General features: G+C 37.7%; 1 protein-coding gene across 7 annotated transcripts in view; it reads right to left on the reverse strand.

Annotated features, from left to right (window-relative positions):
• The window catches only part of TRPS1 (transcriptional repressor GATA binding 1), a 237,596-nt gene extending 222,877 nt beyond the window's left edge, over nt 1-14,719 (reverse strand). Inside the window, exons 1-2 of one of the 7 annotated variants that reach the window (XM_079150003.1) lie at nt 14,180-14,718; nt 12,625-12,748 (exon numbers count right to left, since the gene is read on the reverse strand). In XM_079150003.1, coding sequence (XP_079006129.1) covers nt 12,625-12,682 — 58 coding nt within the window. In that variant the 5' untranslated portion in view covers nt 12,683-12,748; nt 14,180-14,718. Of the gene's footprint in view, nt 1-12,624; nt 12,760-13,519; nt 14,001-14,179 lie in introns of those variants that run through there. The other 6 variants (XM_079150002.1, XM_079150005.1, XM_079150009.1 and 3 more) reach the window with 6 other exon arrangements.
• Between the last annotated feature and the right edge of the window lie 433 nt (nt 14,720-15,152).

Genomic DNA, 15,152 nt, shown 5'->3' on the forward strand with positions numbered 1-15,152 from the left:
ATTAACTATATCCATGTTGTATACAGTTGGGGTCACAGCTAAAAAATGGAGAGTAAAGAATTCTAAAAGAAAGATGTTGAATTTATATTTTAAAATATTCCAATGTATCTTGCAAAAGACAGGACTAATAAGAAAGGCATTTAAAACGAATGAAGTTCTTCTATTATTCTTTCATTAATTTGTTTTTATAAATGCTGAGGAGTTTATGTAAAATGTCATAAATGGTTTCTCAACCATGTTTTAATAACTAATTGCCCATTTCAGGCCCAACCTCACAGATTACCTCCTCAATTTTTCAACCTGCCCAGGAGCCTATGGTTGTATGAATGAAGAGAAGTCCAGTTTCCTGTAAGATTTTTTAAATTCCCTAATTCAAATGAATCCTTTTTAAAAAATGGTCTCTATAAAGATAAATGTTGGAGGCATTTTTAACTATAGAAATAAGAATAACACAAAATAACTTCATGCTAATGACCATGGTAAAACCAATATTTTAGTACCAAACTAGATTTTAGAGTTCATCAGTGAACTCAATGAGGTGCCTATTACTAAGTGCTTAAAAGAAACACCAAACCTAGATTTCCTGCAGAAACTCCTTAGCCTTATGCGATAACCTCTACATTAAATAATGGATTCCCATATCTTCATTATTATTGATACATAAACTTATCAATTGATCCATTATTGGATCATCAATTTCTCACTGCATACAAATAAACAACATTTTCTGTTCTATTCTCATACCCATCTGCTGAAGAAAAATAAAAACTAACAAATCTTAAATAATATAAGTAGGTTTCCTCAATGAACATCGACATTGTCTAGTGTTTTACTTATAATTAGGACAATGATCAGACACCAGCTCAGACCCTTATCCAAGAAGGGAAAAGACACAACTTTATCTTCATTTTCCGCCTTTGTAAAATAAGATGATTATGCTAGAATAGATAAGAATGCTCAAGTCCCTTCAATCACTCGAATATGACCCTGTGATTGCTCTGAATATACCTGAATTAAGGAAGAACAAACAAGACATAAAATCAAAATTTAACAGCAGATTTTAACAGAAGAGAAAGGTCCAGCCTTTAAGAAAAGAACTCAGTTGCTGACCAGGGTCTACTCTCCAAACAAGACTACTAAAATAACCTCGAGTCTAGATTCCTACTTCATCTATACTGGTGCAGGCACAATACGTCCGTCATCAGAAGAACTGAAGTTTTAGAGCAAAATCACAGAACTAACAATTCTCTCAGAGGATACACCATTTACTCTAATCTAACCTCAGGTGATTTTTCATCTGTTCTTCTGTATATTTCCTTTTGAACATGGTTTCCTTAAAGTGACTTAATGAAATAAAATGTACTTTGTGTTGGGCTCCAAGTTAGCTAATAGCTTTACATGATCAGCTTATGTCAAGATAAAGTGGCCCAATTATTTCTACATTGATGTTCACACAAATAAAACCTCTTCTTGTACATTTAAAAAAGATGAAATGTATCAGTATCTAGAGGCCCTGAATGAAATCTAAAAACAATGTCCTGGCTTTCCTACTATATTACAAACAAGTAATTCTTTAAAAATTATACTACCTAAAAATAACACATTAAACATGATTCAAAATCATCACATTATCCTGATTCCACAACACTGCTGTGATTACACTGGACCAAAAGTTTTGGCAAAAATGTTTGCCTGACATCACAAGACACAAACAAGGAGGTGGTTGGTTAAGTGTTCACATTTCTACCAGTGGAGACACCAAATTACTGTCAAATGTACTCCACAGGGAGTGGAAATAATGTGCCCTCAGCAGTCAATTCCTCCCTTCAGGAAACAGTGTGGGGAGGTGCTAGGGATACTAAGCTTACAACTTGGTATCAACTTCCTTAGGATCTAATGCATTTATTCCAAATAAAAATGTGTATGATAGTCTCTCAGATATCGAAGCAGAGCTGTTACTTCTTTATGGTAACAGCTTTATTTGCTTTACAGGATTATAATTTAAGAATGCCTGTCATCTTAAGTACAGCAGCGGGAGGCAGGGATGCAGGTGAAACCAGAGAGTTTTCTTTATACTAAAATGTCTTTGCACTAAACTATATTACATGAAAGTCTCCATTCTATGTACAGATTTAATTTTAACCCTATGCATTGATGAGATTTTATATTTTCTTATTAATTTTGGAAAGTTCCAAAAAGTGATCTGAAAGGGAATCTAATGCTGGTTAATAAAATACATAAGTTCTGAATGAGAAACAACTAAATGCATGTAGTTTTACATCAGTCAAATTTTTTCAATTAATTACAAAGAATAAATAAGTATATGATTTTCCAAAACCATTTTTTAATTAAAAATAACACTATGAAATTGACACAAAAAATAATTTCTCCCTATAGTTACTCCTTAGAAATGGCCAAAATATCTTATCAAGGTGTGGCAGGGGAACTGAAATCACTGATCTCTACATTTCAGATGCATCAAAGAATTTCTAAACAGATAACACAAAAGAAAAAAATACAAAGCAAATGCAAAATTAATTTGTATTTCATGGAAATTAACAAGTGTTCTGTAGTAAAAAAAAAAAAAAACTGAAAAGATGAAGTATTTTCTATCCTTGCTAAAAAAGATTTTTAAAAGCTACACTGAACATTTCAAAATCAGTGGACTTCAAGCAACCCAAGAGAATTTGGAAAACATTTCTCTAAAAACCAATCCAGAACACAGGATGTCAATTTGGAAATAATGGAAGCATACTTTGTTTTAAAAATCAAAAACTTTTTAAAGACGAAAATTCAAGTTAACATCCAGTGATTAACTCTGGGACTGCTCAGCCAAAAACAACTTTCGGCACTTAAAACATAAAACTGTCAGTTTCCTCTGCTTGGAGACAAAACATACAAAAAGCAAACATTCACTGCTATATTATCCTAGACATGAAAGACAGAACTTTAATAAAAGGTGATCACTTTGAATATTTGTACCTACTATGATAGTCATGCCAGAGTTCCTAAGACTCAGTTGCAAATTCCAAACTTTAGAACTACGCTTGGTGGATGGCAACTATTCTAGTTTGTGTTACTCCCTAAACCTTGATGGAAATACAATCATTTATCGAACTATGCTAACTCAATAATACATAAATATGTTAAGCAGCCTGTGCTTGATGCTACTGAGTACAGCCACCACAAACAACAAGTAAAACTCTTTTTTATTAAAGACCTCAAAGCACTGATAACCTGATACTTGGCTTTTTACTTCTTGTGAATCTACAAAAGACTGATGGTCAGAGTTTTTACAGAACTCTTCTTCCCTAAATCAAGATAACATGACTTTCAAGCATTCACGACGGAATGGTCCAATTCACATTTATAAACTTGGAATACAGAGTTGGGTAGACGTACTAAGTAACTAAAATTGCCTTAATCTTTTTGCCAGAAATATGTCATAGTTGGTGCTTATAATTGTTTCCAAATTATACCACAACTTTATTTAATTTCATTCAATGCATTTCCTCATAGAAATGGGGTGGCAAAGGTCTGCTCAACAGCAAACAATAAAATCAAATTATTATTTCACTGTATATAAGCTTCTTACACTTCTGCCCCTAAAATATAAATATTAGAAAGAAATGTAGGTAAAAATCCTACAACTGGCATATTTTTCCCACTAAAAGGATAAATCCTTACTCCTCCAGAAACTGAAATATTAGATCTCAAACCGGGTAAAAAGGGGAAAGGAAAAAAAATGGTAATAACGTATGGCAGAATAATCCAAAGGAAGCATGCTTGGTTTCAGCATAATTTTCTCTAGTACCCTAAAATCAATGGCATCATGCAACCCAGGATCTCTGCTCACTCTTCTGACAATCATCCAGAGGATTTTCAGAAAGGAAGACTCTAGTTTTCTCGTCTTCCAAATGCCAAATCAACTCACAGGCCCTTCCTCTCCTGCAGGAACATAGCACAGTAGCTTACCAGAAGCTAGAGAAGGCTTTTTGTCACAGGGAGTCAAAACTATGAGTATGACCCCAATGGGCTTTATCTAGAACTCCCAAGGGCCACAGGCAAAGAGGCCAAAGCTTTCCTGTTAAAAGTAAATAAATAAAGAAAGCTAATTGAAGCAATAGTTCTTTAAGTTATTACGGATTGTACGGTATCCTCGTCTCCCTTCTGTTCAGATACAGATACATATATATCCTTTTAAAAAGGAACTAAAAATGGAGAAAACAACAAGGAGGAAAACCTGCTTGAAGTAGTATCTGCCCCCGATTCTCCATTTCTAATCATTATTGGTCTCAGTTTTAAAATTTCATTATAGCCAATGATACACTGAATTATCCAGGCGGTGAGAAGAGTGAACATCATTCACTGTTAACTCTGAGCTACTGAACTATTTGCAGACTAAAAAGTGCAAGATATGTACACAAGTAAACACATGCAACATGAAAGGGTTAAGCGTGTGACTGCGAACATGCACATTCATGCACAGATTTCCAAGTAAAATGTGTACAACAGGATTTTGCTATTGGTCTTCAATCTAAGCTTGCTTTCAGCTTATCAAAGTACAAAGAAAAAGTAAGATGTGTTGTAAATAAATAGGGCATTCTTTCAACAGTACAAACTGTCTTAAGAACAAGCCATTTAAAAATAGAATTAACAGTGATAGGATATAGAGTAAAATTAAGTTTATCGTATTTGAGGTTTAAATGACAGTGAGTTTCTAAAACTAATTTACCACATCTTACACTCAGAGAATGTAATGGAAACACATTCTAAATGCAAAGAAGAAACACATCTTACTGTTTGCTTATAAATTACAGAAAATAATATTTCATATAAGGTCTTTGCTTAATTGCTCACACTGGCTATTTGTATGTAATTTTCTAAAAATTTCCTTGGTTTGCAGAACTAAGGAGCAAGTTTTACTATACACTCTTAAAAGGGTATACATCCAAAGATAGCCATAATCAATTTTACTTATAACTATTTATTAACAAATTCAGCAACCAAATACATCATGATTTTAAAAGATCTCAAAGGTACATAAAGAAATAACTGATGTTACTTTCTGCAAATTTTTGGTATAGTACACTGAAATTAAAAATTGATATAATATTATTAACTATTCAAAAATAAGACTAATATGTATGAAAAATTAAGTAATATGGATTATTAAAATTTAATATGTATGCCAGCCTTGAGTCCATAAACTGAAAGGTATCTTTTAGAAGTAAAGTGAGGTAATAATCTCTCAAAAATACTCAATGGCATCAAAATTAAAGCAAAAACAAACACCAACCTCTCTTAGGAATTTTTATATGTTCAGAACTACCTACCAGTATTGAGAGACGAGTAGGCTGATGCATTTATTTCCACATCTTCCAGAGATGAAGATGATGTGTGGATAATGTCATCAGAGAGGGCACATAGGTGGAATTTGGTTTTTAATTTGCCTTACCGATCTCACTCTCATTTCAGAACCAAAATGTAATTAAATTAACTTTCAAATAGGTGTTGGGATGTACTAAATAATTTTAATGAACATTACAGAGACTCAGGTCATTTTAAAAAATATATGGAATATGGTAAAATTCCATGTAAAGCCTGTAATGCACGAACATTCTATAGGAGTGAGAATACAAATGGGTACGTTTGTATACATACTTAGGTATTATGAAGTCACAAATTCATATGCTGCCCTTTTGCACAGACCAGAGAGAAAAAAAGCTAAACCTGAATTAGTAATGCTTGATCCCTATGTATATGAAGTGTACCATGCAATAAATTAGATTCCACAAACTAACTTTGGCAACACATATTTAATTTACCCTATTTGTAGGAATATTTGTTTCTATATAAATACATGGAGAAACTGAAATGATGATTCACAAAAATTAATAAAAAGCTATATTGCATGATAATATTATGAATCTTCCCTGATTTGTATGCTTCATACTCTGAACAAATTCTATAAGGCAAAACAGCTCTTGGTCAAAATACTTTTTATCTATTGCTATATCTAAAATATATTTAGAGTATAAATAACAATGTGATGTCATCTCCCACCCCAGATTGGGTTCATTACTGATTATTATAATATTCAATTTAATTATATAATAGTAGTAATGTTTTTTAAAACTTGGGACATGTACTTTAGATAATATAAATGTTTATTATTCCTTATAATACTATACTACACACTACCATGAATAAAATAATTACAGATAAAGTAATTATTAAGGCAAATAAGAGGACCATGCTTCCTTCAAATTAAAGAAAAAGAAACAAAAAATGAACTGTGGACACTTGTATATTTCCTTCTAATACTATCTACTATAGAAGGCTTGAAGAACAGACAATGAATCATTTGTTTATTCAAGTGTTAAATAAATTACATATATGTTAGCTTCTGACTTACTTAAAAGTATTTGGAACATTTTCCAGAGCCTATTTTGACTGTGTCAATTACCTAGATACCAAAGTTGTTGTACTGTGTTGCTTGATGAAATAGGACATACAGCAACCCTCAAAACCAGTATTACAAGCCTAGCAAATAGCATCACATTTGGGTGACGCACAGAATCCATCACCCTAGGGAAAAACGCATGGGATCATAGTACAGAGTCTTTACATGTTCCATATTATTTCTACATAACGTTTTGAGCTGATAGAATTGTAAACTATAACGTGCTCGTCCATAAAACGTATATCCAGAAACAGCACTTCACTTCCCTGCTCCCTTCCACAGAAATGGAACTTTTGAAAAATGATCTCAGAAGCAGTTCTTAAAATACACTGCATGGGGGCATTTTGATTTATAGCTTTTTCTTCTTTTCAAATTTCTTAGTAAACTCAGGATAGATCTAAGTATTATGATGAAGATGGATTCATTATGTTAAACCGCCATACTCACTTCAAACTTCCAGACTGTATAAAGTCACGGAGCTCCTTAAAAGATTCACATTTAAAGCAGAGTTCCTTATGGCATATTAAAGTTCATCGTCCAGGTGTATCTAAGCAATATTACATGCATTACATACGTAAAACACACCTACAGTAGCACGCACACGTAACCGCAGTAACTTAAACACAGCACTATCATGATACCTCAAAGCACTTGCAGGCATTTACCCTGCTAGAATTCCCTTCATATCATAGGTAGCCTACTACTAACTATCAAAACATTACACAAATCAAAATACGTTACCTTTGTTCATATAATACTGCTGTTCATTATATAACATAAAGAGTCATCCTTAATCTCCTAGGAACCAAGATCGAGGTGGATTCTTGGAGCAGAGGTGGTGCAGAATGGTTTGAGGCAAAACCGAAACATATTGTTTAAGTAAACCTTAAGGGGAGGGGATCATATGCGCAATTGATGGATTTTTTTTTCTTGTATCATCTTCCACAAAGCCTCCTCCAACCCCTCCCCACCACTCAACAGTAAACAAACTGCTGATATTAAAGGACCATCGCTCCAAACACCTCCCTCTGCCTTTTTCCCTTCTTCCTAAACTTTATTACTCTCCCCAAAGTTTTGAAGTAACAAACCAACATTCATTAAATAAAAATCTATGGACGGTCATACTCATAACTTGAAATTTATGTTTGAAAATTTCGTACAAAATTTAAATAAATCATGACCTACTCCAAGAAACTTCTACTGCGCTGATACGAACAACACATAGCTTAAGTGCTTTTAAGATTTTCCTAACAAATCCATAAGTAAAGGAGCAGTTAGCAAGGACGGAATACTTCGGATGGGAATAAAGTCTGCAGCTTTCACAGGAAAATCTGAGAAGCACATCGAGTAAATCAAAACTGCTAAATATCTAAGGGGAGAGTACTTGAAGGGCCCTAAATATGCAAAATGCTTTTTATAATTATAAAAGCCTCAAAGTCTCTACTCTTCCTGTGTGCAATGCCGAATTTTCAATATGTATTATTCCTTAAATAAGCTCTGAGTAAGAAGGGGGAAAACATCACAGGAATAAATTCGGCATTAAAAACCAAGTCCAAGATAAGTAACCATAGATTTAGACCTCTGCAACAATTCACATCAGAAATATCTATACTCAGTTCTGACCCACAAAATGGGGTGGAGGGCCCCATTTCTGGGTGGAAGATCTTTCCCCAAGGAAGGGAATACTGACACAAATCTATTCGCCCCCAGAAAATATTTTCTTTCTTGACAGCTTAGGAAGTTGCTCGATGTCAATCAACATTACCAAGATGTCTCTTAACTACAGAAAGTTCTGTCTGCCTTGTCAGAAAGAGAGAAGAAAGAAAGAAAAAGAGAGAGAGAGAGAGAGAGAGAGAGAGAGAGAGAGAGAGAGAGAGAGAGGAAGAAAGAAAAAGCTAAAATTACTGCTTGATAAATAGGGTTAAAAAATATCATGTAAAATTCTAAGGGGAAAAAAGAAAAACTCCAGTCGAAACATATTGACCCTTAAAACTTATGTTTTCAATCTAGAAATGCATTTTGGTAGTTTCATCTATTTTCCTTCCTCTGCATATAAAAGTGATTAATGTCAGGACTAAACTTCCACATTTTAGGCTTTGCTAACAGGTGTGGCATTCCTTCTATATACAACTATTCTTCGACCTATTGCCAGTGATAACCTTACTTAATCTCCAGTGAAACAAAACTAATGCTTTTTCCCCAAAATAAGAATGAAATAAGGGAATGCGAACACCCATTCTCCCCAAAACCCAAAAACTGTTTAAGTTACGGTAACCTGAAATGCACCAGCCATCACAAAGAGCAATTGGAGAACTCCAGCAGTGCTCAGCAGGAAAGATTTTTAATAACAGATTGAAAAACAAGAATAAAAATAACTGCATCAACAGAGCCTTTCTTCCTCAGGCCACAAGCCCGTTCTTACTTGAACTTTTTTCTTTTTCTAAAAAAAATGGCATTTTGGCCACTAAAACCAATCCAGAACATTATTAAAAGTTAAAAGCTACCAATTACTTCTGTCTGTTCTTTTAAAGCAAAGTTTGGCATTACGTCAGTTGGTTTAAAGAAAACAAGAAAGAGAGAGAGAAAGAGTAGGAGAGAAAGTTTCCTACTTGTATAAACTAAACCACCAGGGAAGGTGTCTAGCCACTTGTGAAGTATTTACTGCAGGTTTTTAAAGAGATAGAAACATTTTAAAAATTAAAAGATTTTTATTATTTTTAATGAAACACACTTAAGAATGACAAGCATATCCTTAATGTCTGCTCTGGGGTGTTTTAATATTATTTGCATTTCAATTATAGCTTTGAATCAGAAAATGATTTCCAATGATGCTTCAAATTTGAAGTGCACAGATAAGTTCATTTCTGGTTTTGCTATTTGGATTTGTGCTCTTGGGGGGAAAAGTAAGATAACAAAAAGGAGACACCGCTACTATAATAGTCACTATAGCTGCAATCACCATCCCTAGTCAAGTTTCTTCATCTAACTAACTTAACAATTTAAAAAATTTTCTCCCACGTTCTATCCCCAAATTCAGTAACAAGAGTTTCTGAAGTCCAAAGATCTAACCTAAATCAAGTTCTACATTATAATGCCTATCAGAGAACCAAAGACCAACAGATTCAGTTTTCAGCTATGAGAGCCACTGAGTGCTGTGACAACCAAAAAGTGACCATCATTGTAACAACAAAGGCATTATTTATAAAGGTCAAAAATAATAGAATATTCTACACAAATTAATGACTGGCTTTGGACCCCCTTATACCCAAGGATAAATTTTTAAAAGCATTTATACTCTCTGCAGCATTGTTTGCTACTGAACAGTACCATAAAACACAACTTGGTATTTTAGTATATTAACTTTAATCGACTGGTTAAAGCTTTTAGGAGACAAATGACTTGATAATTATTTTAAAGCTGCCCAATTTTTAAAAATATAAAGCATATTAGTCTTTTTCTATATGTGACCATTATAAGTAACCTAAGAGAATTAGATTAAATTTCTGCTTGGCAAAGACTAGAAGAGCATCTTTATATTAAATCTCCCAGGGAACTCTAAAATCCCATAAATCATAACTAGTAAAGTAACAAAGAATTCACTTCCTTCTGTATGATATCAAAAGATAAATATAGTTATCCCACAGAAACACAACCAAAGTAAAACCAAGTCTAGATATGCTGTCATTAATTTCCCAAAATATCAATAACTAGTAAATTAGGAAAACAAATGAGTAAACAAGAGTCAGAACTAGTTATCAAGGGTATTAGTAGTCATAACCAGAAAAAGAGGAAGAAAGATAAACCTCTGTTACCTGGAAGTTTGACCAAGGATGAACAAGAGAAAACAAGCCCATAAAACTTGCCTGTTTTTATCAAATTGATTGTAACTGTGAGCTGCAATATTTGGGACAGAACTGTCTGAGTTTATAGTTTTCTTCGCCTGCCAAAAACAGATGCAGACTACCACACTAGCTGTCCTGCGGAAACTAAATTAAGCAAAGGCAAATATCAAGTGGAAAGTTGTCAGTCTGTTGAATGAATGGCTTCATTTTACACACCAGAGAATATCTTCGTAAGAATATGTTTTAATGTGAGCCAGTCATTTTAAGTGCATCACTTATTACAAAAATAATAATTTCCCTTTAAATCAATTATAGACACCTGCCCATAACCTTCTTAAAGTCTATTTTGTTTTACATACAACAGCACAGTGTCGTCAGATGACTGTTCACCATCAAAGGGAGTACTGAAGTAAAAAAATAATTTTTAAATACGCGAAGCACGAAAAATGTTTAAAAAGTCAGTTATCAGCATTGATCCCAATTTCAAATTTGAAATAAAGTTCTAGTCCAAGAACAATTTTTTGCAAGTCCTCTTAAAACTTTCAGTAATGTTTATTTACTTCAACAAAGACGGGAAGGCAAGAGTTTATTAAAACCTAACACCCTTTGGCTTATTTCTTAGTATAAAAAAAAAATGCGAAGATCATTAAATGAAAAGCGTGGTTTCTATCTCTGAACACACATGCATACATATCTCATCATCATCACAATTACAGAAACATCATTGAAATATTAGGCTCCTAAAAGCAGCTTTTCCACACATGCATTCATCTCCCTGTTTTGAAGGTTTTCCTTTGAATGAAGATCTCTGTAGAGACCTCCACTGTGGAAATTAGAATAAATTCACGAGTAGTACATGACTTAAAAGAAAAGTAAAATAATACTGAAATATGGTAGGGCCACATGTAACTCACTTATGAATGTGCACACTGATTTGAATCCTAACCTGTTTTTTAAGCAAGTAGGTAGAAAATTTGTATAAAATCATTTAAAATATATATGGTTGTCAAATATGCTAAGTTCGGAATTCAACCCAGACTTCACAGCCGCCCTGACACTTTCCTCCTTCTTTAGTTTACCTTTAAGACACAAAGGACAAAATCTAAGCAGTCCCAGAGACCCTAACAGCATCTAAAATTCAAAGAAGTGACAAACTTTGTGTTAGGCACTTGCCGTGTTCCACCAGTTATTTGGAGAGTGTCAGACTTGGTTATTATGTGTGTAAAAGCGTTCTGCACACACATATCCTAACTTACAACAGATAAATCAGGAAGCCATAAACGGCAGCTCACGGATGGTAAATAAGACTTTGCCAACAGAGTACTCATGAAGCTTCAGAATGCCTTACATTTAGAGAAATCAAGTCCGGAATATTGGCAATATAACTCTATTCCCTCTTCAGGTGTTTTATTTTCACATTATTAATATCCAGAAATAATCACTAAACTTTAGCACATTATTGGCCCTGCCTATTTAACTGACTGGAGATGTTTTTATCCAAGGGTACAGCTTTAAAAGGAAGTTATGAAATCTAAGGAGAGATAAACGCTAAGAACTATATGTTTAACTTGTTAAGATTCAGCATGTCATTAATAAACTTTCACTTAAAGGTTAAAAAAAAAAAATCCTCAAAATGTTGGTATCATTTCCAAACTGTGCTGTCAGCATCAGAACTTACAGGAAACGCTTCATCTTCCCATACAAACCCTGTATTTATTCACAACCCTGGCATACTTGGGGAAAGGGGGGAAAAAAAGCCCACATGATTATTTTAGATCCTTTGCTTTTTCACATTAACCGGTGGGATGGCTGAGAACGTCTGCTAAGCAAATGAGCAACATGTAAGAAACTTCACAACAGTGAGCTCTGAAACTTTCATTCTCATTTTGTCCACGTCAAGAACTGAACTGGCTGCCCGCATTACTTTCCTTTACTGTCCCTGGCATTTTTAACTCTGGCAGCCTTTTCTAAATGATCAACTTTTCCTAAAACCAGAAGGAAAGTAACATGATGCCAGCCAGATCCATAGATTTTAGCTTCAGAGCTGGAGGGCTCCGAAGAGTTGTTGGAAGGTTCCTATTTTATTTTTGCTTTGAGCAATCAAATTTAGCCAACAACCAGGCCTAGAATTATCATTTCTTTGTAATTTTGTCTCAGGCCCTATCTATATTTTGCTTTTGTACTTATTATCTCTCCCCAGCCCTTTCCTGTTCACCTGGTACATTTTCAAAAGTTCAATGAATCTACAAAAGTTCAATGAATCGGCCTAACTTGTCTCACATTTAACTACACCACTAAGCTTCTCACTTCACTTACCTTGCTTAAACTCTAGCCGTGATTTTCCAAAATAGGATAAGGATGAATATTCTATCATAATTTTGATTCATCATTAAGATCCATCGCTCTTACTCAAAAACTTTCAAAGTATCAATTCTGGGGCCTAAAAAGATATGGGGAAGTAAAGCAGGTCCTAAAATTTAATAAGTTCAAGATTCCCTCTGAAACCCCACCAGTCCTTGTCGCCCTCTAACTTAAATTGCTTTAGAGTCCTAGGGCCATAAAACAGTTACTGACTTCCCTGGGGAAAGGGGAAACACCACTATCTCAGACAGGTACTAAACAAAAAAGCTTTTCCAGCCACAAAAACAGCTTTGCACTTCAAACAGCTCCCACCTCTACCTCACCCTCAAATTATTCATGGGGTCCTATAATCCTGGAGTTATTTGAAGGGACAGCGGTGTTTGCCTTGGCTTTTCAAAGATGCGTTTCAGAGTCTAGAGCCCAAACAGGAACTAGACAGAAGGCAAAGCGCCTGTCCGCCTGGATGTCCCACCGCTGTCAGGCATTTAATCACCGGCCAGTGTCCCCTGACCCGCGCGACACATGGCGCATCAACCGCACCGCAGAGGAAGTCTGCCCCTTCCTCAGCCCCTACGGAAGCTCCCTGGCTGCAAGGCCCTGCCACATGGCACCGACAGGGCACAGACCCCTTGGGCCACGCTGCCCTGAGCCGCTCAGAGGCGGGTGCATCAGGGGATGCGACACCCTCCCTCTCCAGCCCCAGCTGGGCCTTTAAGGGAAAAAAGTTTGAAGCCTGGCTTTGCAAACTCTTCAAAGCCAAACTAGTCCTGTGCTATTTCCCCCACTTTGGGGACCACACGAAGGCCCCTCTCTAAGTCCCTCCCGACCCTCCCAAGTTCGTCCAACTTACTACTCTGCATGCCGGTGCCTAGTCTGCTCCCCGCTTGTCAGGAGCCCCCAGGAAACTTGCAGCGGCGGCGGCGGCGGCCCCTCGGGTCCAACCACCTCCAGTTCCTCCGCTGCGCCCGGTAGGAGAGAATTAAAATCAGCCAGAAAGAGACAGCGAGGGGGAGTGGGGCTGCGAGGGGGAGGGGGCACCGGCCTGAAACTTCTTTTTTTGGCAAATGGGGATTTGTTTTTCCTCCTCCCCGGCGGCTGAACTTGACCCTCCTGACTCCAGGGGCTACTGCAGTTTGAAGTCGCTGGTTTCCAAGGCTCAGATGCCTCAGACCCACCAAAAGGAGGAGAGGAAGGGGGAAAAGGGGAGCAGGAGAGAAGAAAGAAAGAAAGAAATCACACGCGCAGAAAGGAAGAAAGAAAATGCATGTGAAACCCGAGAAGCCTGCGCTTGGCTTTCTGCACACTCTCCCTCTGCTTTTTTTTTTTTTTTTTTTTTTCAAAGAAAGTCACTTTTAATTCCCAGGGCTCCCCGCTCGCGATCGCCCACATTCTGCGCACACACGCGCGGGCGCAGCACTCGCATCGCGGCGCCCCGAGCCGGGCGAGGGCAGCCCGCGCCCCCCGCGCCCCCGGCCCCGGCCCCGCGGCCCGCCGGGCCTCCCCTCCTTACCTGTTGATTAATCGTCAAGAACACCCTCGGCAGCCCGAAAGATGGTGGCTCGGCGGCCAGAGCCATGAACCGTCTTCTGTTGTTTGCAGAGTTGATCTTGGATTATTGGGGGGGGGGGGGGGAGAAAAAGGTCTTTCCTGCCTCCCCCCCTTTCCCTTCCCTCCCCCCCCTTAGGAAAAAAAAAAAAAGAGCGAGAGAAAGAGAAAGGAAATAGAGCAAGGATGTGCCCGGTGCCGGGTGGGAGAGGGGAGGGGGTGTTGTTTTTTGTTAAAAAAAAAAAAAAAAAGAAAGAAAGAAAGAAAAAATAGGAAGGCGAGAGAGCGATCGAGAGGACGCGAGGTCTGGAGAAACGAGCAGCACCAAAAAGAGGACGCTTGAGATTGCAGTGAGATCGGGTCTTTATCAGAAATGTTATCGCTTGTCAGGACCTCAGTCTCCGCGCATTACGTCAGTTTCAAGACACCAACACTATTAATATCAAAGGAGCCTTCGCGGAGGAAAGCGCCACCCCAGACCGAGCTCCCTTAAAGAGACAGCGCGAGCGCGCGTCCCCGCGCCGCCGCCGCCGCCGCCGCCCCGCCCGGCCCCGAGCACCCGCCGCCGCCGCCCGCCGGGACCGGCCCCGGCCGCGGCCAGCCGGCTGCGCGAGAACTTCGCCCGAGTCCGAGCGCCGCAAATGAGCGCGGCGCGGGGCAGGGGCCCGGCCACCTTCCCGCCCCGCCTCCCCGCCGCCTCCCCACCCCCACGTGTGAACGTGCGGGCTGGAAAAGGAGGAAAAATCGGAACGCTTTGGGAATGAAGCGATAAAGACCGGGACCTACCTTGGGGGTGTGGGGGGTGCGCGGGGGGCAGTGCGTGGCGGCCAAGGCGACGTTCCCCAAACACTCGGAGATGCTGTCCTGAACAATCCCAAGAACTCCAAAAGTGCTCTTACCTTTTCGGTGGCGACTTTCCCTCGCCCTCTCAATTAAAC

Source organism: Sciurus vulgaris, assembly GCF_902686455.1.
Source record: "Sciurus vulgaris genome assembly, chromosome: 1".
NCBI lineage: Eukaryota > Metazoa > Chordata > Mammalia > Rodentia > Sciuridae > Sciurus > Sciurus vulgaris.